The sequence below is a fragment of the Babylonia areolata genome, chromosome 1 (assembly GCF_041734735.1).
Source record: "Babylonia areolata isolate BAREFJ2019XMU chromosome 1, ASM4173473v1, whole genome shotgun sequence".
Classification (NCBI taxonomy): Eukaryota; Metazoa; Mollusca; class Gastropoda; order Neogastropoda; family Buccinidae; genus Babylonia; species Babylonia areolata.
Genome location: NC_134876.1, coordinates 95,845,025 through 95,872,879, shown reverse-complemented (window position 1 = coordinate 95,872,879; position 27,855 = coordinate 95,845,025). Strand labels below are relative to the sequence as shown.

Here is a 27,855-nt window from a genome sequence, read left to right as displayed (position 1 = left end):
GGAGTTTGAGACAGTTTATGCCACCACCAAAAGACAATAAATAATTGTTTACTGTGCAACTGCTGCTTCTCACAACCACAGCTGACAGCTTTGTTGCTAGTTCTTCACCCACCTATCTGCAACACTGCACTGTTCACACTGATCTATCCTCCATTCAGCACCGTTCACACTGCTTATCTGCTGGGGCAGGGTGGTGTGGGATGAATTATGGGTGGAGGTGCATGACAATACCAAATAAGGAGGGGAGGTGCATGACAATACCAAATAAGGAGGGGAGGTGCATGACAATACCAAATAAGGAGGGGAGGTGCATGGCAATACCAAATAAGGGAGGTGCATGACAATACCAAATAAGGGAGGTGCATGACAATACCAAATAAGGGAGGTGCATGGCAATACCAAATAAGGAGGGGAGATGCATGGCAATACCAAATTGTGGGAACGTGACAGCTGAGATTTCAAGGTGCTGAAGCTGTGAAGCCAGATCTTTGCTGGTAAAATGACAAACGTAAAGCCACAAAAGTAATTGTGGAAATATATATAGTGGCTTCCAACCATAAAAGCAGTGTATATAACTGCAAAAAAAGTACCGTGATAGTAAAAAAAGTAAACATTTACATTAATGTAACACATGTACTAGTTATACATTTAAACATATTCATAAATATATAATATATACCTCATATGTGCATATATCTATAGACACAACAGTACCACCAAGACAGAATGTGTTATCAGCTATTGTGCCATCATATGAACACATTCATAAATATAATATGTATCAATAGACACAACAGTAACACCAAGACGAAACATGTTATCAGCTATTGTATTATCACATGAAAACATTCATAAATATAATATGTATACAAGTGTATATATCTATATACAACGGTAACACCAAGACAAAACATGTTATCAGCTAATGTACTATCATATGAACACATGTCTTTGAAAACATTTTCATTATCACACAAGTACAAGAACATGAAGTTTCATATTAAGTAAAATTATATGTGTGTGTGTACAAAAATGAGCGTGTGCTAAGGTGTGTGCATATGTACCTTTATGTGTTTCTAACAAAACAGTATGCCTCGATGATTAAGAACATAACGACAACAAGCAACAGACAAGACTTTGAAACAATGTGTCACCGTACAGATTGTCCTACAACTGATCCAGAGTAAACCAAATCCTATCACTGAGATCTTTTAACTCACTCGGGACGACAAGTTTTCTCCCTTGCTTTTCCCCACAGACGGCCCATTTGTAAGGGTTTGGGAAAAAATTACAAAAAATACAAAATGCAGAGTAAGAAAATGAAACTTTCAGAACTGGTTTATTACGTATTGAGCTACTACATAAAAAAAAAAAAAAAAAAAAAATCAAATTTCTCATCTTATTTTTACAGTTTTGCCACATGTAGAAAATAATGCCAATTTTTCACCCCGAATCACCATACCCATGCTTGCTTTCTGCATTAAATTCACTTTCTTCTTCGTTATTATCCACCTCTTCAATGTCCGACCCTTCAGTTTGTAGGATTTCAAGTACTTTGGCAACACTAAAACGTTGCTGCTGCTGCCTTGTTCGCTCCACAATATTTTGAGAAGAGCCCGCTTTGCTAACAGGTTGGCACGTGAGCAGATGACCGGTCAGTGACTTTGTCAGCGTGTGTGCGAGACGGGCCACACATGGCAGGCTGGCCAATCATACCATTCGATTGTGGAGTGACCCAGAATAGCGCACTCTGCTTGGCTAATCACAAAATCACGTATACAGCACGTGATGGATTTTTATTTCTTGAAAATGCTATTCCATTCCGTCGTCTGAAACCGAATACATTTTATGTAGGAATGCTCATGCATTCCTTCATCCGGAGAGAGATAACACCCTTTTCTCAACACAAGCTGCAAAAACCTCCACCAAGCAGTCACCACCTATCCATACAGTATCTGTGCATCCACCACACACTGCAATATCCCAGTCACCACCTATCCATACAGCATCTGTGCATCCACCACACACTGCAATATCCCAGTCACCACCTATCCATACAGCACCTGTGCAGTGACCACACTGCAATATCCCAGTCACCACCTATCCATACAGCATCTGTGCACTGACCACACACTGCAATATCCCAGTCACCACCTATCCATACAGCATCTGTGCATTGACCACACACTGCAATATCCCAGTCACCACCTATCCATAGAGCATCTGTGCACTGACCACACACTGCAATATCCCAGTCACCACCTATCCATAGAGCATCTGTGCACTGACCACACACTGCAAAATCCCTGTCACCACCTATCCATACAGCATCTGTGCATCCACCACACACTGCAATATCCCAGTCACCACCAGACAAATGCATACAATGCACACACACTGTGAACTATGCAGGTTACATTGGTGTCCAGCTCAGCTGACCAGCAGATAAGCCAGATGTACCACCACCCTTCTCTTCACAACACCGACATCACTGCATAACACAACACAGACATCACTGCATGACACAACACAGACATCACTGCATGACACAACACAGACATCACTGCATGACACAACACAGACATCACTGCATGACACAACTCACACATCACTGCATGACACAACACAGACATCACTGCACCACACAACTCACATATCACTGCAAGACACAACACACACATCACTGTATGACACAACACATACATCACTGCAAGACACAATACACACATGACACAACACACACATCACTGCGTGACATGATACAAACATGACGCAACACACACATCACTGCATGACACAATACATGCATCACTGCATGACACAACACACACATCACTGTGTGACACAATACACACATGACACAACACACACATCACTGTGTGACACAATACACACATGACACAACACACACATCACTGCGTGACATGATACACACATGACACAACACACACATCACTGTGTGACACAATACGCACATGACACAACACACACCTCTGCATGACACACTACACACATGATGCAACACACACATCACTGTGTGACACAATACACACATGACACAACACACATCACTGCATGACACAATACATACCTGACGCAACACACATCACTGCATGACACAATACATACTTGACACAACACACATCACTGCATGACACAATACATACTTGACACAACACACATCACTGCATGACACAATACACACATGAAACAACACAATCACTGCTGGCATACGTTGTCACACACATGAACTGATGGCTGAGATTGTCACACACATGAACTGATGGCTGAGATTGTCACACACATGAACTGATGGCTGAGAAAGCAAACCTGAAACACACCAACAAAATGTAAAAACTAAACAGAGATCTATAGTTCTGAGAGTGTGCTGCTGAGTGAGATTTGGACCTGTAAAGATGTGAGTTGTTTGGTGTTTGTGACCAATTCCTCTGACCACAACCAGTGAACTGCATGTTGACTACATGGACATGTCTATCTGTTCTGAACCACACTTCACTGTCTGACATGGTGACTACATGGACATGTCTATCTGTTCTGAACCACACTTCACTGTCTGACATGGTGACTACATGGACATGTCTATCTGTTCTGAACCACACTTCACTGTCTGACATGGTGACTACATGGACATGTCTATCTGTTCTGAACCACACTTCACTGTCTGACATGGTGACTACATGGACATGTCTATCTGTTCTGAACCACACTTCACTGTCTGACATGGTGACTATGTGGACATGTCTATCTGTTCTGAACCACACTTCACTGTCTGACATGGTGACTACATGGACATGTCTATCTGTTCTGAACCACACTTCACTGTCTGACATAGTGACTACATGGACATGTCTATCTGTTCTGAACTATGCTTGACTCTCTTTGACACACTGATGCTGTAGCTCAGAATCAAGAAACTCATGGTTCATTAGACACACACACTGAAATGCGATGCCCATGCACTTTCACGAATGCTGAATAGATAACATACCCAAAGAAAATGCGTGATGAAAAGAATGCAAACATTATGTCTTCTGTCGGTCAGTGGTACACTGGGTTACAGTTCTCTTTGGCATGGCTCATCACTTCATGGCCCAAAACACACTGTGTTATTCCTTCATCATATATCATGGTTCATTACTTCAGACAGTGAAACATGGCCCAAAACACACTGTGTTATTCCTTCATCATATATCATGGTTCATTACTTCAGACAGTGAAACATGGCCCAAAACCCAAAATGATATTCAGTCATCATAGGATGACAGCAATACACATGTTCCTTCCGTGTGAATTACAGTTTACACAGCTCACAATACAGAGGCTGTTAACATCATTTCCAGTGACAAATTAGATGCTGAATTTTAATGTTACACATTACCATGGAATACAATGTTCTTACATAAATCTGAAATCAACGCTGCTAGAACTATTAACGGGAAGCAGTAAAATTAAGATACATGGCAGTAAGCTCTAAATATTTGATCATGCAATGCAATGTTACCAATTTAAACTGCATGTCCATTTGATCAACAATAGACATACACATAATATACAAACTGAACGTAAAGAATGGGGAACCAGATTTTCATTGGCTAACCAAATAAATACACGTACATAAACAAAGCAGCTTGTGGTTTTGTGTTGCACTGATACCCGACTGATGCAAGTGGCACAGCAGGTGACAGGGGAAGTCACTCATCCCAACCACCACTGCAAACTTCTTTCAGGGGAAATCACTCATCCCAACCACCACCTGCAAACTTCTTTCAGGGAAGTCACTCATCCCAACCACCACGGCCAAACTTCTTTCAGGGGAAGTCACTCATCCCACCCACCACGGCCAAACTTCTTTCAGGGGAAATCACTCATCCCACCCACCACCCGAAAACTTCTTTCAGGGGAAATCACTCATCCCACCCACCACCTGAAAACTTCTTTCAGGGGAAATCACTCATCCCACCCACCACGGCCAAACTTCTTTCAGGGAAGTCACTCATCCCACCCACCACCTGCAAACTTCTTTTTCTGTGGCAGCAGCTACTTTGTCACAAGTGTTTTCCCTAACAAGGAACACATTATATTTACCAGTGTTTTCCCTAAGGAACACATTATATTTACCAGTGTTTTTCCCTAACAAGGAACACATTATATTTACCAGTGTTTTCCCTAACAAGGTGGCAACAACAAAGTGAAATTCACACAACACTCTATAAAGTGCTGATTTAGACTGAACTAAATAGATGACAGAAGTTTGACACACACAGTCTGTGTAGATGACAGATATCAAATACGCTCCATGAAATAAGGAAAAAGAAAAAAAAAACCAATGAGATTTTTCCATTAAAATCAGAGACTCGATTCCTCAAACTACCTTCACTCACAGTTCATGAAAGGAATATCAACATGAAAATAACAGAATCTGTTTAGATTAATAGTCTTTAAGTTCAGACCATGAAAAGAAACAGCTGACATGTCACACCCACAGATGGTGAAAATGACACATTTCAAATAACAGCTGTGCTTTTTGACCTGCAAGATACACAGTTTCTGAACTTAAACAAATCCAGTCACTTAATGAAAAAACAAACAAAAAAACACAACAGTTTATGAATTCAAATACTGCAGTCATTTAATCACTTACAAATAAACAGTTCCAAGACTTTAATAACTGTACAGTTATTATCAGTTATTTTACTTTAAACTTTTGCTTAAGTTGTCCAGGTGTTTCTGGCACTAGAAGAGATGTACAAATATTGACCACTTCTGCACCAGATGTAAGTCATAAGACTGACTGTGATACTGACACTTCTGTTTCATAAATGTCATTACATCATACATTTTTGTCTAAAAATCTTCTTAATAATAAAAACAACAACAAAAAAACCCAACAACAAAACATTAATGACATTAAATCTCTAAACTTTCAAGTCTGTCTCAAAAGCTGTGTAACAAAAACAACAATAATGATAATGAAGAATAATACCAATAATGACCCTGCTGACAAGACCACAAGGAAGGTGAGTTAAGAGAGGAGTGGTCAGATTGTGTCCCCTGACAGAGAGGGCAGTGTGTGGTGTACAGACGGTGAATCACGTCAGGGTGTTGTTCAGAGTACAGTGTTCAGATTGTCGATGTGTCCCCTGACAGAGAGAGGACAGTGTGTAGTGTACAGACGGTGAATCACGTCAGGGTGTTGTTCAGAGTACAGTGTTCAGATTGTCGATGTGTCCCCTGACAGAGAGAGGACAGTGTGTAGTGTACAGACGGTGAATCACGTCAGGGTGTTGTTCAGAGTACAGTGTTCAGATTGTCGATGTGTCCCCTGACAGAGAGAGGACAGTGTGTAGTGTACAGACGGTGAATCACGTCAGGGTGTTGTTCAGAGTACAGTGTTCAGATTGTCGATGTGTCCCCTGACAGAGAGAGGACAGTGTGTGGTGTACAGACAGTGAATCACGTCAGGGTGTTGTTCAGCACCAGCCCAGCAGCCAACAGTTTTTCCTGAAGCAGGTGTAACAGTCTCACCTGGTCCTCTGCAGGTAACATCAGGATGTTCTGTAACAGCTTCTGGATGTTGGGCACCCTGCACAACAGAACTTAGAGGTCAGGGTGTCAGTGAAGGGCTGTCACCTCACAGAGATCAGACACAGCTTACAGGTCAGGGTGTCAGTGAAGGGCTGTCACCTCACAGAGATCAGACACAGCTTACAGGTCAGGGTGTCAGTGAAGGGCTGTCACCTCACAGAGATCAGACAGCTTACAGGTCAGGGTGTCAGTGAAGGGCTGTCACCTCACAGAGATCAGACACAGCTTACAGGTCAGGATGTCAGTGAAGGGCTGTCACCTCACAGAGATCAGACACAGCTTACAGGTCAGGATGTCAGCGAAGGGCTGTCACCTCACAGAGATCAGACACAGCTTACAGGTCAGGATGTCAGTGAAGGGCTGTCACCTCACAGAGATCAGACACAGCTTACAGGTCAGGGTGTCAGTCACCATTCTGTATCTGGACTTCTTCCTCCAAGGACTGCATTACATTAGTTCAGTAAGATGAAGGATTGCATTACGTTAGTTCAGTAAGATGAAGGACGTTTGTTCAGTAAGATCAAGGATGTTTGTTCGATAAGATGAAGGACTACATTACATTAGTTCAGTAAGATCAAGGATGTTTGTTCAGTAAGATCAAGGACTGCATTACATTAGTTCAGTAAGATCAAGGATGTTTGTTCAGTAAGATCAAGGATTGCATTACATTAGTTCAGTAAGATCAAGGACTGCATTACGTTAGTTCAGTAAGATCAAGGATGTTTGTTCAGTAAGATCAAGGATGTTTGTTCGATAAGATGGAGGACTACATTACATTAGTTCAGTAAGATCAAGGATGTTTGTTCAGTAAGATCAAGGACTGCATTACGTTTGTTCCGTAAGATCAATTACACCGATAAATCCCCCAAAAGTAGCCACTGTCTTTCAAACTCACATAAGAAGATACCAGTTCACTAAGGTTTGCCAGTCACATGGTTATAAGTCTGTGTCAAAGTAAATAACTCATTTTTATTAAAAACCTGTGTCAAAGTAAATAATTTATTTTCATTAAAAATCTGTGTCAGAAAAAAACATTTATTTTCATTAAAAATGAGTGTCAAAAGTAAACAATTTGTTTCCATTAAAACAAGTTTTCAAGTATATCATTCATTTCCATTAAAAACATGTGTCAAAGTAAATCATCTGTTTCCATTAAAAACCTGTGTCAAAGTAAAAACATTTGACAAAGTAAATAATTCATCTCCATTAAAAACGTGCGTCAAATAACTCGTTTCCATTAAAAACATGTGTCAAAGAATATCATTCATTTCTATCAAAAATGTGTGTCAAATAATATCATTCATTTCTATCAAAAACGCAAGTAAATAATTCATTTCCATTAAAAACGTGTCAAAAAATATCATTCATTTATATCAAAAACGTGTGTCAAAGCGTATCATTCATTTCTATCAAAAATGTGCGTTCAAGTATATCATTCATTTCCATAATTTGGTACTGTTGAAGAGAGGGCACAGTAAAAGAGAGGGCACAGTACTGCTGAAGAGAGGGCACAGTACTGTTGAAGAGAGGGCACAGTACTGCTGAAGAGAGGGCACAGTACTGCTGAAGAGAGGGCACAGTAAAAGAGAGGGCACAGTACTGTTGAAGAGAGGGCACAGTACTGCTGAAGAGAGGGCACAGTAAAAGAGAGGGCACAGTACTGCTGAAGAGAGGGCACAGTACTGTTAAAGAGAGGGCACAAGTGGCTGACTGACTTGATGAAGCTGGAGTTGTAGACATGGACAAAGCTGGCCATCAGGAACTGACAGTCAAAGCGATCCACAATGCCCCCATGGCCTGGAATGGTGTCCCCAAAGTCCTGTCATCACACAGTGACAGTGTCAGTAAAAACAGCAATGTGTCCCCAAAGTCCTGTCATCACACAGTGACAGTGTCAGTAAAAACAGCAATGTGTCCCCAAAGTCCTGTCATCACACACTGTCAGTGTCAGTAAAAACAGCAATGTGTCCCCAAAGTCCTGTCATCACACAGTGTCAGTGTCAGTAAAAACAGCAATGTGTCCCCACAGTCATGTCATCACACAGTGTCAGTGTCAGTAAAAACAGCAATGTGTCCCCAAAGTCCTGTCATCACACAGTGTCAGTAAAAACAGCAATGCGTCCCCACAGTCCTGTCATCACACAGTGTCAGTGTCAGTAAAAACAGCAATGTGTCCCCAAAGTCCTGTCATCACACAGTGTCAGTAAAAACAGCAATGCGTCCCCACAGTCCTGTCATCACACAGTGTCAGTGTCAGTAAAAACAGCAATGCGTCCCCACAGTCCTGTCATCACACAGTGTCAGTGTCAGTAAAAACAGCAATGTGTCCCCACAGTCCTGTCATCACACAGTGTCAGTAAAAACAGCAATGTGTCCCCAAAGTCCTGTCATCACACAGTGACAGTGTCAGTAAAAACAGCAATGTGTCCCCACAGTCCTGTCATCACACACTGTCAGTGTCAGTAAAAACAGCAATGTGTCCCCACAGTCCTGTCATCACACACTGTCAGTGTCAGTAAAAACAGCAATGTGTTCCCACAGTCCTGTCATCACACAGTGTCAGTAAAAACAGCAATGTGTCCCCAAAGTCCTGTCATCACACAGTGACAGTGTCAGTAAAAACAGCAATGTGTCCCCACAGTCCTGTCATCACACACTGTCAGTGTCAGTAAAAACAGCAATGTGTCCCCAAAGTCCTGTCATCACACACTGTCAGTGTCAGTAAAAACAGCAATGTGTCCCCACGGTCCTGTCATCACACACTGTCAGTAAAAACAGCAATGTGTCCCCACAGTCCTGTCATCACACACTGTCAGTAAAAACAGCAGTGTCCCCACGGTCCTGTCATCACACACTGTCAGTAAAAACAGCAATGTGTCCCCACGGTCCTGTCATCACACAGTGTCAGTAAAAACAGCAATGTGTCCCCAAAGTCCTGTCACCACAGGGTCAGTGTCAGTAAAAACAGCAATGTGTCCCCACAGTAATTGTCATCATAAAGCAGGAAAGCACTCAACAGGTATCCCTTATTACTGTCTTCATCATTATCATTATTGTATTGAAAATGAAAATAAAACGAAAGAAGACAGCACCTGCATGAAACCAGACCCACCTTGATTTTAAAGGCCCGTTTAAATCCACTGGCGAAGAATCCTCCAAAAGGACCGATGAGGGAGGCAAAGATGGACATTGACACAGAGTGAAGCACAAAGGGGTACATCCACACCACTCCGGGTAGACCCACCTGAAACACCATCATCATCATCATCATCATCATCATCACACAAAGGGGTACATCCACACCACTCCGGGTAGACCCACCTGAAACACCATCATCATCATCATCAACATCATCATCACACAAAGGGGTACATCCACACCACTCCGGGTAGACCCACCTGAAACACCATCATCATCATCATCAACATCATCATCACACAAAGGGGTACATCCACACCACTCCGGGTAGACCCACCTGAAACACCATCATCATCATCATCATCATCATCATCATCATCATCACACAAAGGAGCAAATCAACACCACCCTGGGTAGACCCACTAGAAACACAACTGACATGCACTATTTCAACACAAGGTTTGAAGTAGACCCACCAGAAACACAACTGACAAGCACTATTTCAACACAAGGTTTGAAGTAGACCCACCAAAAACACAACTGACAAGCACGATTTCAACACAAGGTTTGAGGTAAACCCACCAGAAACACAACTGACATGCATTATTTCAACACAAGGTTTGAAATAGACCCACCAGAAACACAACTGACATGCACTATTTCAACACAAGGTTTGAAGTAAACCCACCAGAAACACAACTGACATGCACTATTTCAACACAAGGTTTGAGGTAGACCCACTAGAAACACAACTGACATGCACTATTTCAACACAAGGTTTGAGGTAGACCCACTAGAAACACAACTGACATGCACTATTTCAACACAAGGTTTGAAGTAAACCCACCAGAAACACAACTGACAAGCACTATTTCAACACAAGGTTTGAAGTAGACCCACCAGAAACACAACTGACATGCACTATTTCAACACAAGGTTTGAAGTAAACCCAACAGAAACACAACTGACATGCACTATTTCAACACAAGGTTTGAAATAGACCCACCAGAAACACAACTGACATGCATTATTTCAACACAAGGTTTGAAATAGACCCACCAGAAACACAACTGACATGCACTATTTCAACACAAGGTTTGAAGTAAACCCACCAGAAACACAACTGACATGCACTATTTCAACACAAGGTTTGAGGTAGACCCACTAGAAACACAACTGACATGCACTATTTCAACACAAGGTTTGAGGTAGACCCACTAGAAACACAACTGACATGCACTATTTCAACACAAGGTTTGAAGTAAACCCACCAGAAACACAACTGACATGCACTATTTCAACACAAGGTTTGAAGTAAACCCACCAAAAACACAACTGACAAGCACGATTTCAACACAAGGTTTGAAGTAGACCCACCAAAAACACAACTGACATGCACTATTTCAACACAAGGTTTGAAGTAAACCCACCAGAAACACAACTGACAAGCACTATTTCAACACAACGTTTGAAGTAAACCCACCAGAAACACAACTGACAAGCACTATTTCAACACAAGGTTTGAAGTAGACCCACCAAAAACACCAAAAACACAACTGACAAGCACTATTTCAACACAAGGTTTGAAGTAGACCCACCAAAAACACCAAAAACACAACTGACAAGCACTATTTCAACACAAGGTTTGAAGGAAACCCAAGCAGGCCTGTACAACAGCACAGTGTTGACCAAGTCCATGCCAACAGTGTGGTCCTGTCAGCCTGGGGGGATGGTCTGTGAACAGGGAACACATGTCCACACTGTTCACAGCACAGCACACAGCATCTTTTTGATCAGTCAGTCTGCAATCCTCACATTGTGAAGCCATCAAAAGGGAAGCCACCCTTCAATTATACACATTGGGTTGCTTCCCTTCACATGTATGACTTCATCAATGGAAAGAATGGACAGATGGGAACTTCACAGTTGTTAACACACATCTTGCTGCTGATGACAGTGAACATCAAACAACAATGGAGAGATGGGAACATCACAGTTGACAGACAGGACAACACAGCATTCCCACACCTGACAGACAGGACCACACAGCACTCCCACACCTGACAGACAGGACAACACAGCACTCCCACACCTGACAGACAGGACAACACAGCACTCCCACACCTGACAGACAGGACCACACAGCACTCCCACACCTGACAGACAGGACAACACAGCACTCCCACACCTGACAGACAGGACAACACCTGACAGACAGGACCACACAACACTCCCACACCTGACAGACAGGACAACACCTGACAGACAGGACAACACAACACTCCCACACCTGACAGACAGGACCACACAGCACTCCCACACCTGACAGACAGGACAACACCTGACAGACAGGACCACACAGCACTCCCACACCTGACAGACAGGACAACACAGCACTCCCACACCTGACAGACAGGACAACACAGCACTCCCACACCTGACAGACAGGACAACACCTGACAGACAGGACAACACAACACTCCCACACCTGACAGACAGGACAACACAGCACTCCCACACCTGACAGACAGGACAACACCTGACAGACAGGACAACACAACACTCCCACACCTGACAACAGGACAACACAGCACTCCCACACCTGACAGACAGGACAACACAGCACTCCCACACCTGACAGACAGGACTACACCTGACAGACAGGACCACACAGCACTCCCACACCTGACAGACAGGACCACACAGCACTCCCACACCTGACAGACAGGACCACACAGCACTCCCACACCTGACAGACATGACAACACAGCACTCCCACACCTGACAGACAGGACAACACCTGACAGACCGGACCACACAGCACTCCCACACCTGACAACAGGACAACACAGCACTCCCACACCTGACAGACATGACAACACAGCACTCCCACACCTGACAGACAGGACAACACCTGACAGACCGGACCACACAGCACTCCCACACCTGACAACAGGACAACACAGCACTCCCACACCTGACAGACAGGACAACACAGCACTCCCACACCTGACAGACAGGACCACACCTGACAGACAGGACCACACAGCACTCCCACACCTGACAGACAGGACCACACAGCACTCCCACACCTGACAGACAGGACTACACCTGACAGACAGGACCACACAGCACTCCCACACCTGACAGACAGGATCACACCTGACAGACAGGACCACACCTGACAACAGGACAACACAGCACTCCCACACCTGACAGGACCACACCTGACAGACAGGACCACACCTGACAACAGGACCACACAGCACTCCCACACCTGACAGACAGGACCACACCTGACAGACAGGACCACACCTGACAAACAGGACGACACAGGACATCACCTACAGATGACCCTGACAGATGAGTTACCAGAGAGCAGATGGCGCGGATGGTTTCTGGCAGATGGTACTGGGTGAGGGTGAAGGTGGGGGAGCGTTCACACTCCATGGAGATGTGGTCATTGACGTCGTCGTAACCCACCGGGCACACAAAGTAGTCGTACTGCGCCATCAGGTAGGACAGCTGAAACACACCTGGATCTTTACACCGTTTGCTTTGTTTGCATTGCACACCTTTCTCTGTGTCTTCACATCACCTTTCTCTCTCAACAACACACCTGTCTTCACATCACCTTTCTCTTTCAACAACACACCTGTGTCTTCACATCACCTTTCTTTCTCAACAACACACCTGTCTTCACATCACCTTTCTCTCTCAACAACACACCTGTGTCCTCACATCACCTTTCTCTTTCAACAACACACCTGTCTTCACATCACCTTTCTCTCTCAACAACACACCTGTCTTCACATCACCTTTCTCTCTCAACAACACACCTGTCTTCACATCACCTTTCTCTTTCAACAACACACCTGTCTTCACATCACCTTTCTCTCTCAACAACACACCTGTCTTCACATCACCTTTCTCTTTCAACAACACACCTGTGTCTTCACATCACCTTTCTCTCTCAACAACACACCTGTGTCTTCACATCACCTTTCTCTTTCAACAACACACCTGTGTCTTCACATTACCTTTCTCTCTCAATAACACACCTGTGTCTTCACAACACCTTTCTCTCTCAACAACACACCTGTCTTCACATCACCTTTCTCTCTCAACAACACACCTGTGTCTTCACAACACCTTTCTCTCTCAATAACACACCTGTCTTCACAACACTTCTCTCTCTCACCAACACACCTGTCTTCACATCACCTTTCTCTCTCAACAACACACCTGTGTCTTCACAACACCTTTCTCTCTCAACAACACACCTGTGTCTTCACATCACCTTTCTCTCTCAACAACACACCTGTGTCTTCACAACACCTTTCTCTCTCAACAACACACCTGTGTCTTCACATCACCTTTCTCTCTCAATAACACACCTGTGTCTTCACAACACCTTTCTTTCTCAACAACACACCTGTCTTCACATCACCTTTCTCTTTCAACAACACACCTGTGTCTTCACATCACCTTTCTCTCTCAACAACACACCTGTGTCTTCACAACACCTTTCTTTCTCAACAACACACCTGTCTTCACATCACCTTTCTCTTTCAACAAAACACCTGTGTCTTCACATCACCTTTCTCTCTCAACAACACACCTGTGTCTTCACAACACCTTTCTTTCTCAACAACACACCTGTCTTCACATCACCTTTCTCTTTCAACAACACACCTGTGTCTTCACATCACCTTTCTCTCTCAACAACACACCTGTGTCTTCACATCACCTTTCTCTCTCAACAACACACCTGTGTCTTCACATCACCTTTCTCTCTCAATAACACACCTGTGTCTTCACAACACCTTTCTTTCTCAACAACACACCTGTCTTCACATCACCTTTCTCTCTCAACAACACACCTGTCTTCACATCACCTTTCTCTCTCAACAACACACCTGTGTCTTCACAACACCTTTCTCTCTCAATAACACACCTGTCTTCACAACACTTCTCTCTCTCACCAACACACCTGTCTTCACATCACCTTTCTCTCTCAACAACACACCTGTCTTCACAACACCTTTCTCTCTCAACAACACACCTGTGTCTTCACATCACCTTTCTCTCTCAACAACACACCTGTGTCTTCACAACACCTTTCTCTCTCAACAACACACCTGTCTTCACAACACCTTTCTCTCTCAACAACACACCTGTGTCTTCACATCACCTTTCTCTCTCAACAACATACCTGTGTCTTCACATCACCATTCTCTCTCAACAACACACCTGTCTTCACATCACCATTCTCTCTCAACAACACACCTGTCTTCACATCACCTTTCTCTCTCAACAACACACCTGTCTCTACATCGATGACATCTCTCTTCCAACAACACACCTCTGTCTCTTTACATCTGTACAAAACTTTGTGTATTCCACACCTGGTAACACCCTTTTCAAATACTTCTGTATCAATTATGTTCTGTATGCCACTATTTTTCAAACCTTGGTTGTACCAACACAAGTACCATTTTATGTGCCTTTAAAGCATGGCTGTCTGCTTGAATCTAGTTGTTTGACATCCATCAACACAAGTAACATTTTATGTCTTTTGAGTCTGGCTGTCTGCTCGAGTCCAGTTGCTATCTTCAAAAAGCCTTCCCCCAGATATGTAAAATTATGTTTGCTGTGTTCATACAATGCTGATGAATTGACACACACCATTACGTGTATCAAGTCATTCTATGTGTGGTATTTTGAACTCAGAGGTAGCTACCCACATTTACACAATCATTGCATGTACTATGAACTGAATGGTGACATGAACAGAATGACTTCTGGAAGAGTTTATAAGCTATGTTGCATGCACACTTCAGCTCACATCTCAAATGCTGTCATGATGTTACAAACATGAAAAAGAAAAACAACAGTTCTCTGATAACAGATTATCAAGTTACTTTGAATAACTGTTTGTTCAACAACAACACAGAAGCAGTCAACAACTGGCAGATCTAAGGTTCAATTCTCCACCTTCAGTGACCTCACCATGGCTCCAAAGATGACGGTGAAAACCCCTCCACCCAGAAAACCCTCCCAGGTTTTTTTGGGAGACAGTTTGATGAGGGGGGTTCTACCGAAGAAAAACCCACACATGTAGGCCATGATGTCGTTACAGATGATCATGGACACTGGCACCAACACCCTGGGGAAACACACACATGTACACACATATAGCTATGTTACAGATGAACATAGACACTAGGGAAACACACACATATAGCTATGTTACAGATGAACATAGACACTGGGGAAACACACACATATAGCTATGTTACAGATGAACATAGACACTGGTGAAACACACACATATAGCTATGTTACAGATGAACATAGACACTAGGGAAACACACACATATAGCTATGTTACAGATGAACATAGACACTAGGGAAACACACACATATAGCTATGTTACAGATGAACATAGACACTAGGGAAACACACACATATAGCTATGTTACAGATGAACATAGACACTAGGGAAACACACACATATAGCTATGTTACAGATGAACATAGACACTGGTGAAACACACACATATAGCTATGTTACAGATGAACATAGACACCGGGGAAACACACACATATAGCTATGTTACAGATGAACATAGACACTAGGGAAACACACACATATAGCTATGTTACAGATGAACATAGACACTAGGGAAACACACACATATAGCTATGTTACAGATGAACATAGACACTAGGGAAACACACACATATAGCTATGTTACAGATGAACATAGACACTGGTGAAACACACACATATAGCTATGTTACAGATGAACATAGACACTAGGGAAACACACACATATAGCTATGTTACAGATGAACATAGACACTGGTGAAACACACACATATAGCTATGTTACAGATGAACATAGACACTAGGGAAACACACACATATAGCTATGTTACAGATGAACATAGACACTAGGGAAACACACACATATAGCTATGTTACAGATGAACATAGACACTAGGGAAACACACACATATAGCTATGTTACAGATGAACATAGACACTAGGGAAACACACACATATAGCTATGTTACAGATGAACATAGACACTAGGGAAACACACACATATAGCTATGTTACAGATGAACATAGACACTAGGGAAACACACACATATAGCTATGTTACAGATGAACATAGACACTAGGGAAACACACACATATAGCTATGTTACAGATGAACATAGACACTAGGGAAACACACACATATAGCTATGTTACAGATGAACATAGACACTAGGGAAACACACACATATAGCTATGTTACAGATGAACATAGACACTAGGGAAACACACACATATAGCTATGTTACAGATGAACATAGACACTGGTGAAACACACACATATAGCTATGTTACAGATGAACATAGACACTAGGGAAACACACACATATAGCTATGTAACAGATGAACACGGACACTGGGGAAACACACATATGTGGCTATGTTACAGATGAACACGGACACAGGTGAAAGACACACATGTAGCTATGTTACAGATGAACATGGACACTGGGGAAACACACACATGTAGCTATGTTACAGATGAACATGGACACTGGGGAAATACACATGTAGCTATGTTACAGATGAACATGGACAATGCATCAACACCCTGAGGAAAGAAACATACACATCACTGTAGCATGTAGCACAGTAACATACACATCACTGTAGCATGTAGCACAGTAACATACAATTCATTTCTGTGGTATCCATGATGAAAGTATTGTAGTCAGCAGGTCTACTATCCTGACTCAGCAAATTTCAAACCAGGAAAAAAAAAAGTGACCCAAACTGCACAAAAAACATGTGTTATTCTAAGACTGTAAAGAAGTGTTGGTGGAGGCACCCTCTGTGATCAGGACACAAGAAACCCAGTCCCTGACAGGGAAAAAGGAGCAGCACTTACTTCCACACAGAATGACAGCAGTTCTGACTGTGATCAATGGTAAAAGGTCAGAGAAGTGACTAAAATAGACACAGGATGCTGCAGAAGACCAGGAACTGACGGAAAAGACAACTCCAATTGTTAAAAACAAATGTCACTAAGTCAGCATTGCCTATTCTCTAAATGTTACCATCTCCGCATCAATCCACTCTCCATGTGTCCTGACACCACGGTCTCCAATTCATGTTGGGTCTGGAGCAGCCCTCTTTTATTTAGTTCATTTCAGCTCCAATCAACCAACCCATTTGAGTGCCGTGTTCCAAGCATTGAACGTTTGTGTCGCATTACTCAATGGCATGTTTTCTGTTTCAATCAAAACTTAACCATCGAATGTTTTGTTGCCGTTTTACAAATTGTGTTATTGCGCAAGTAGAATCGTCAATAATGGCATGACACGTTTACTGTTTCAATCAAAACGTAACCATCAAATGCTTTTCTCCTCCATTTTAGGAACTGCGTTATTGCACAAGTAGAATCATCAATAGTGATGAGATCAAAGCAAAAGCTCATCAAACTTGCTTTGAAACACGTTCATGCAATGTATCGTGAACACACACTAGATATGTTTTTTTTCAACCGTAGGTTAAATGAAGGAGTCAAAGAAATGTGAGCTGACTGACAGATATAAAAGAACATCAATATGAAAAAGAATTTAGTACATCCACCCCACCCACCCGCTTTTTTTTTTTTTTTTTTTTTTAGTCAAAATCTTGTCACCTTTTTTCCTTTATAATGCTATCATTCATTTTCAAAACTGCTTGTAATAGGAGATCAGTAATGTAGCGAAACATGCATTAACAAAAAAAAAAAAAAAAAAAAAAAAGGCTTAATTCACAGCATTTTGCATGAAGAACAACTGACACGGAATGAAGAACTGGAAACATGTTTCAGGCTGAACAAAAACAACAGGAAAACTCAGGAACAAAAACAAACCCACAGGCAGTGAAAATTCAAGTCAAGATCAGCTAAGCTGAAATGTACTGGGAATAAATAAGTGGATGCAAACATACACAACCCAGGCTTGTCATTTGAGTGTAGACTAACATACAGCCACAATACAAACCACATGTATCCCTCCACTAACATACAGCCACAATACAAACCACATGTATCCCTCCACTAACATACAGCCACAATACAAACCACATGTATCCCTCCACTAACATACAGCCACAATACAAACCACATGTATCCCTCCACTAACATACAGCCACAATACAAACCACATTAATCCTTCCACTAACAGACAGCCACGATACACACCAAATTAATCCTTCCACTAACAGACAGCCACAATACAAACCACATGTATCCCTCCACTAACATACAGCCACAATACAAACCACATGTATCCCTCCACTAACATACAGCCACAATACAAACCACATTAATCCTTCCACTAACAGACAGCCACAATACAAACCACATGTATCCCTCCACTAACATACAGCCACAATACAAACCACATGTATCCCTCCACTAACAGGTAGCCACAATACAAACCACAGTAATCCTTCCACTAACATACAGCAACAATACAAACCACATGTATCCCTCCACTAACATACAGCCACAATACAAACCACATGTATCCCTCCACTAACATACAGCTACAATACAAACCACATTAATCCTTCCACTAACATACAGCCACAATACAAACCACATATATCCCTCCACTAACATACAGCCACAATACAAACCACATTAATCCCTCCACTAACATACAGCCACAATACAAACCACATGTACCCCTCCACTAACATACAGCCACAATACAAACCACATGTATCCCTCCACTAACAGACAGCCACAATACAAACCAAATGTATCCCACCACTAACAGACAGCCACAATACAAACCACATGTATCCCTCCACTAACATACAGCCACAATACAAACCACATGTATCCCTCCACTAACAGACAGCCACAATACAAACCACATGTATCCCTCCACTAACATACAGCCACAATACAAACCACATGTATCCCTCCACTAACATACAAACCACATGTATCCCTCCACTAACAAACAGCCACAATACAAACCACATGTATCCCTCCACTAACAGACAGCCACAATACAAACCACATTCATCCTTCCACTAACATACAGCCACAATACAAACCACATGTATCCCTCCACTAACATATGGCCACAATACAAACCACATGCATCCCTCCACTAACATACAGCCACAATACAAACCATATGAATCCCTCCACTAACATACAGCCACAATACAAACCACATTAATCCCTCCACTAACAGACAGCCACAATACAAACCACGTGTATTCCTCCACTAACATACAGCAACAATACAAACCACATGTATCCCTCCACTAACAGACAGCCACAATACAAACCACATGTATCCCTCCACTAACATACAGCCACAATACAAACCACATGTATCCCTCCACTAACAAACAGCCACAATACAAACCATATGAATCCCTCCAACACGTTCTGTACGATGAGATGAGACTGGGCCACCACCAGCAGCAACACCACGTGTGTGTATCCAAACTGTCAACACATCAACACCACGTGTGTGTATCCAAACTGTCAACACATCAACACCACGTGTGTGTATCCTGACTGTCAACACATGAACACTGTCAACACCACAGGTGTGTATCCAAACTGTCAACACATCAACACCATGTGTGTGTATCCAAACTGTCAACACATCAACACCACATGTGTGTATCCAAACTGTCAACACATCAACACCATGTCAACACCACATGTGTGTATCCAAACTGTCAACACATCAACGCCACGTCTGTGTATCCTGACTGTCAACACATCAACACCACATGTGTGCATCCAAACTGTCAACACATCAACACCACATGTGTGTATCCAAACTGTCAACACATCAACACCATGTCAACACCACATGTGTGTATCCAAACTGTCAACACATCAACACCACGTGTGTGTATCCAAACTGTCAACACATCAACACCACCGTCAACACATCAATGCTATGTGTATGCCCAATCTGTCAACATATCAACACTATGTCAACACAATGTGTATTAAACAGTAAACACATCAACATGTCAACACATCAATCCAATGTGTGTATCCAAACTGTTAACACATCAACATAATGTGTGTATCCAATATGTCAACACATCAACACCATGTCAACACACCAACACAATGTGCGTATCCAAACTGTCAACACATCAACACAATGTGTATCCAAACTGTCAACACATCAACACGATGTTGGTATCCTGTCAAAATATCAACATGATGTGGGTATCCTGTCAACACATCAACATCCCGTTTCTTGCCCTTTGTCAAGTAAGCAGTCAACTCACCAAGGTGAACTGTTTCAGGTAGTGTTTCTTTGATGTCAAAACATGAGGTAAGTGTCAACTCACCAAGGTGAACTGTTTCAGGCAGTGTTTCTTTGATGTCAAAACGTGAGGTGTCAACTCACCAAGGTGAACTGTTTCAGGTAGTGTTTCTTTGATGTCAAAACATGAGGTAAGTGTCAACTCACCAAGGTGAACTGTTTCAGGTAGTGTTTCTTTGATGTCAAAACATGAGGTAAGTATCAACTCACCAAGGTGAACTGTTTCAGGCAGTGTTTCTTTGATGTCAAAACATGAGGTAAGTGTCAACTCACCAAGGTGAACTGTTTCAGGCAGTGTTTCTTTGATGTCAAAACATGAGGTAAGTATCAACTCACCAAGGTGAACTGTTTCAGGTAGTGTTTCTTTGATGTCAAAACATGAGGTAAGTGTTAACTCACCAAGGTGAACTGTTTCAGGTAGTGTTTCTTTGATGTCAAAATGTGAGGTAAACAGTCAACTCACCAAGGTGAACTGTTTCAGGTAGTGTTTCTTTGATGTCAAAACGTGAGGTAAGTGTCAACTCACCAAGGTGAACTGTTTCAGGTAGTTTTACTTTGATGTCAAAACATGAGGTAAGTGTCAACTCACCAAGGTGAACTGTTTCAGGTAGTTTTACTTTGATGTCAAAACATGAGGTAAGTGTCAACTCACCAAGGTGAACTGTTTCAGGTAGTGTTTCTTCACCAGGCTGAACACAAAGGCCACAAAGCCTCCGACGTACAGAGAGAAGGAGATAAAGCGATGATACGTCACAAAGTAACGCAGAAAATCCTGCACATAAAGTATACCAAATAAATGAAATATCAACTTATCAACATGTTTTACCTGGTACATCACAATGTAACACATAAAATCGTGCACACAATGCATACAAAATATCAACTGATCAACATATTTTACATAAAGGGCGATTTCCATGGCTTCTGCAAAGTCAAACATCCACTAAATGCCAAAATTACATCTGCACAGTAATACATAAAAGGATTTTTTAACCAGGTTATGACATGAAATTAGGTGTATGAATGTAAAACACTTCGAACACCAATTTTCAAACAAATATCTGTTCAAACCTTTCACAATTCGACATGATGTCAGAGCTAAAACCAACTCACTGTTTTTGGAACTGTACACACACTCATGCACACATACACACACATACCCATGACCACATACACACAGTGTAGCATGCAGAGAAGTGAGGATTCTTCCCACTCACCCTCCTGGACAACAGCAGACCAAAGTACTCAATCATGCTTTCTCCGAACAGGAAGAAGTTGGAGGTGAACAGAAAGTACCAGCTGAGCGCTCGGAACCAGGGCAGTTTCAGCGAGCGATACACAATGTAGCCAATGGTGATGATTTCGTGAAAGCACTTGATCTGAAGGGCAAAAATCTGTGACAGAGAACACAATCAAAATAATATCAGTTGTGTTTGGCTAAGTATCATGCAGAGAAAATATACAACAAAGCTTACGTGTGGTATGATATCACAAAATATACAACAAAGATTACGTGTGGTATGATATCACATGTCACAACCTTTAACCAGTACAGTGCCTGTGAGACATCAGCTGATGTCCTGCACAAAGCGCTGTTGTCTGTCCTTCTGACTGTCACTTTGGTTAAGATCTGTCCACTCAGATGTCCTCTCCCAAAATTCTTTGGCAATTAACAGGTTAAGTACTCAGTATGCTTTTAGAATTTCGTGTGTCAGTGTGTATAAACATGCTACATGCCTGGTGTGGTAACATGGTGAGTGCATTCATGCATACCAGAGACAGAATTTTCATGGTGAGTGCATTCATGCATATCAGAGACAGAATTTTCATGGTGAGTGCATTCATGCATATATTAGGGACAGAATTTACATGGTGACTGCATTATACTGCGAAATAATCTACATAGTGAGTGCATTCATGTATATCAGGGACATAATTTACATGGTACGTGCATTCATGCATGTCAAAGAGAACTTACATGGTGAGTACATATATATATATATATATCAGTACCAGTATTTACACAGTGAGTGCATTCATGCAAATCAGTGACAGAATTTAAATGATGAGTGCATTATATTGCAAATAATTTACATATTGAGCGCATTCATGCAAATCAGTGACAGAATTTACATGGACAGTGCATTCATGCATATCAGTGACAGAATTTACATGGTGAGTGCACAGTATCAATATGCAGTGTGCACATGACAGTGTGTGCATGTGTTTGTGTGTGTGCCTGAGCCTGCGTGAGCAAGTGCAAGCAAATTTGTATAAAAATTTACAGAAGCAGAATGAACTTTTATGCAAAAATGAAGAAAACAAAACTAGTTCCACAAATATGAAGATAAAAACAAATATATGCACCAATCCACACACGTACACTGAAAGTAAAAGTAACCACCAACACCTCACCACAAGCACCAGGGCCAGAGGTCCACAGTATATGACGAACATGAAGGCCAGGATCATCACCCAGGTGAAGATGCCACGGATCACCCAGTTCCTCCACCTGTGTACACACCACACACCTGTACACACACACACCTGTACACACACACCACACACCTGTACACACACACACCTGTACACACACACCACACACCTGTCCACACACACCACATACCTGTATACAAACCAAACACCTGTACACACACACACACCACACACCTGTACACAAACCACACCTGTATACACACACACACCTATACACACACCACACACCTGTTCACACACACACCACACACCTGTACACACACACACCTATACACACACCACACACCTGAACACACACCACACCTGCGCACACACACCACACACCTGTATACACACCACACACCTGTACACACACCCCACACACCTGTATACACACCACACACCTGTACACACACACCACACACCCGTACACACACACCACACACCTGTACACACACCACACCTGTACACACACACCACATACCTGTCCACACACCACACCTGTACACACACACCACACCTGTACACACACACCTGTACACACATACCACACCTGTACACACACACCACACACCTGTACACACATACCACACACCTGTACACACACATCTGTACACACACACCACACACCTGTACACTCAAACCACACACCTGTACACACACACAACTGCACATTATACACACCACACACCCACTATCAACAATGGCAGTATAATTCAATAATGCCACTTTCAAAATGTTTTCTGAAGACACAAACTAAATGTATATGTATCCAACAGGCATTCAGACCTGGGGGTGAGGTATTGGAAGGTACTCTACACACACTATCACAGGCATTCAGACCTAGGGTACTCTACATACACTATCACACAGGAATTCAGACCTAGGGTACTCTACACACACTATCACACAGGCAGTGCAGACCTAGGGTACACTACACACACTATCACACAGGCATTCAGACCTAGGGAACTCTACACAACTATCACACAGGCATTCAGACCCAGGGAACTCTACACAACTATCACACAGGCATTCAGACCCAGGGAACTCTACACAACTATCACACGGGCATTCAGACCTAGGGTACTCTACACACACTATCACACAGGCATTCAGACCTAGGGTACACTACACACACTATCACACAGGCATTCAGACCTAGGGAACTCTACACAACTATCACACAGGTGTGCAGACCTAGGGTACTCTACACACACTAACACAGGTATTCAGACCTAGGGTACTCTACACACACTATCACACAGGCACTCAGACCTAGGGTACTCTACACACACTATCACACAGGCATTCAGACCTAGGGTACTCTACACACACTACCACACAGACCTGGAGTACTCTACACACTATCACACAGACCTAGGGTACTGTACACACACTATCACACAGACCTAGGGTACTCTACACACTTTCACACAGGTGTGCTGACCTAGGGTACTCTACACACACTATCACACAGACCCGGGGTACTGTACACACACTATCACACAGACCTAGGGTACTTTACACACTTTCACACAGGTACACTATCACACATACCTGGGGTACTGTACACACACTATCACACAGACCTAGGGTACTGTACACACACTGTCACACAGACCTAGGGTACTCTACACACACTACCACACAGACCTAGGGTACTGTACACACACTGTCACGCAGACCTAGGGTACTCTACACACACTGTTACACAGACCTAGGGTACTCTACACACACTATCACACAGACCTAGGGTACTTTACATACACCATCACACAGACCTAGGGTACTTTACATACACTATCACACAGACCTAGGGTACTCTACACACACTATCACACAGACCTAGGGTACTCTACACACACTATCACACAGGTGTGCAGACCTAGGGTTGAGGTCTTTGAGGGCGCTGTCCAAGGCCTCTGTGGTCTTGTCAGACCCCTGGGGCACCCCTCCCTCCCCCGCAGCATGCAGGTGGGGCTGTGAGATGATGTCATCCTCCTCACTCTCTGACGCATGGCCGCCGCCTGACGCTTTCTGAAAGTCAGTCACAACTTGATACCACTGCTGGTGAATTTTTATTGTGATTGTATGACTACAGACCAAAAAACAAACATAAACACTCTCAAGATCGACAAAAAGTAAGAAATTACTAATTAGTATTGGTTTCTCTGTAATTCATAATTAATATATATATATATATATATTTTCTATTTGTATTTCTTTTTATCACAACATATCTTTCTGTGTGAAATTCAGGCTGTTTCCCCAGGGAGAGCGTGTCGCAATACTACAGCACCACCCATTTTTTTGTATTTTTTTCCCGCTTGCAGTTTTATTTGATTTTCCTATTAAAGTGGATTTTTCTACAGAATTTTGCCAGGAACAATGCTTTTGTTGCCGTGGGTTCTTTTATGTGCGCTAAGTCCATGCTGCACACGGGACCTCGGTTTATCATCTCATCTGAATGACTAGCATCCAGACCACCATTCAAGGTCTAGTGGAGGGGGAGAAAATATCGGCGGCTGAGCTGTGATTCGAACCAGCGTGCTCAGATTCTCTGGCTTCCTATGTGGACGCGTTACCTCTAGACCATCACTCCACTATCTATCTATATACATATGATGTTTCTGTTTCTGATTTTCTCGAACCTGAATACATAGAATCATTGATCAAAGACAAACTAAAACATTTCTGCTTCAACCTTGACAAGGTCATTCTTGAGCATCTGAACTTCTCTTAACAAAAGGTTACTGTCAAACATGCGAGTTTTAAGAGAAGACTTCGTGATTCATCCATTGATCATCTATCTATATTAAATTCAGCCCACTTTTTTTTTTTTTTTAAAGAAAAGTATATATATATATATATATATATATATATATATATATATACAGTACCAAAATCATTTTATTGGGTAGATAGATATATGTGAGCACACCCAACAGTCAAGCTCATACAGATAATACAAATATGTCTGACACAATGTGCTCTCCATTCTATGGCACTGTCATTTTCCAACAAGAAATGTTCACTGTTGAATGAAAATGAATGCCTCTTCTTCTCACTAACATCAACATGCACACACACAAACTGACACAGTTTATATCATCAAACACACAGACATTCTGTGTGTGTGTGTGTCACTGTGTGTGTGTGTGTGTGTGTGTGTGTGTGTTTGTGTGTGAGCGCACGCACATACACTTGTAAGTAATATGCAGCTTGTGCATAAATTACTGCTTATACAAACAACTTGTTTCAGAAGAGTGTAGCAGAGACAACCTTGTTTTACTCACTCCAGGTTTTAAACATACATATATTAATCAATCATTTTTACAATACTGTACTCACATACACACATGTGTGATATCTGAGAGTCTAGATCTAGAGCATTTAACTCTGAATCAATAAATAATAAAAACAAAATATGTCTGTCTTGAGACAGAATTCCAGCAGTTTGGTGGGTGGACAGTGATCTTGGTTGACATGTGCAGACACTTGGTATTCTACTTGTAATATTACCCCCCTTGTCAGCATAGGAGGATATATATAATATAGAAATGCAAAACAACTTAGCACCCATCTATGGCCACAGAATCGTCAGTAGACGGGTGTCCGTTGTGCATTGACCTGGTGAGAAATTATGGTTTGTGTGGACATCACTACAATCTGTACAAGTGCGTGGGCAATGCATTGGTCAAACATAACAGCTGGTACCACAATACACAAAAGAAATAGTTATCATGACAGTACTGCACACTGCACTGTTTCGTGCGGACAAAAACAATATCAAGATTGTCTGTCTCCTGATGTGATGCTACATGTATCTTGTAACTCTATGTTGACACCCTGCCTCGTTGAATATGGTGGTTTCTATTGTCATAAATCATCGATAATGATGTGTTCAGTCAACTTCAGAGATTCTGCAGTTACAAACAGAAAAGTGCAGGCTATAATAAACACTATCTGTGTGCTCGCAAGGTGACCGAAAACAAAAATAAATGCCGATTCATTATGAATGAAAATGCGCAGGGACATAACTAGATCGATCCACCACTGCTGCAATATGAACGAAGCTGCGATACCTTGTATACAAGCATCTAACACAAAGTATACCAGTTCTTCTTGTCGCGTTGCTGATGCCTGAGGAGCTCTTTGTCGTACATCAGTCATTGCACTCAAATTTGATCACCAGGCGGCTGGTAAATATCGCAAAACGAAAGCCTGCTAGCCAAGTCAGTCAAGCACCTGCG

The 27,855-nt window shown here is 42.3% G+C and overlaps 1 protein-coding gene across 4 annotated transcripts; it reads right to left on the bottom strand.

Moving 5' to 3' along the window:
* Positions 1 to 330: 330 nt before the first annotated feature.
* Positions 331 to 27,855, bottom strand: LOC143289836 (phosphatidate cytidylyltransferase, photoreceptor-specific-like). 4 transcript variants are annotated; one of them, XR_013056282.1, is made up of 12 exons: positions 27,719 to 27,855; positions 25,488 to 25,639; positions 23,540 to 23,636; positions 22,342 to 22,518; positions 21,777 to 21,896; positions 20,195 to 20,277; positions 15,757 to 15,913; positions 13,117 to 13,269; positions 9,719 to 9,850; positions 8,322 to 8,425; positions 2,049 to 6,604; positions 331 to 1,994 (listed from the first exon to the last, which is right to left on the bottom strand). XR_013056282.1 is itself a non-coding variant. In XM_076599019.1 (11 exons), exons 1-11 carry the CDS (start codon positions 27,773 to 27,775, stop codon positions 6,475 to 6,477), a joined length of 1,362 nt encoding a protein of 453 aa, XP_076455134.1. In that variant the 5' UTR covers positions 27,776 to 27,855; the 3' UTR covers positions 1,537 to 6,474. The 4 variants fall into 4 exon arrangements, 1 of the variants encoding a protein (XP_076455134.1); XR_013056283.1 differs by having other exon boundaries at positions 331 to 1,955; positions 2,064 to 6,604; XR_013056281.1 differs by having other exon boundaries at positions 331 to 2,048; positions 2,101 to 6,604.

Coding starts and splice junctions, on each gene's coding strand:
- LOC143289836 (XM_076599019.1), bottom strand. CDS start 27,775: ATGACTGATGTACGACAAAGAGCTCCTCAGGCATCAGCAACGCGACAA. Junction 15,914..20,194: donor GTGTTGGAGGGATTCATATG/GTTTGTATTGTG, acceptor GTGTTTCCCCAG/GGTGTTGGTGCCAGTGTCCA. Junction 8,426..9,718: donor AACGGGCCTTTAAAATCAAG/GTGGGTCTGGTT, acceptor GTGTGATGACAG/GACTTTGGGGACACCATTCC.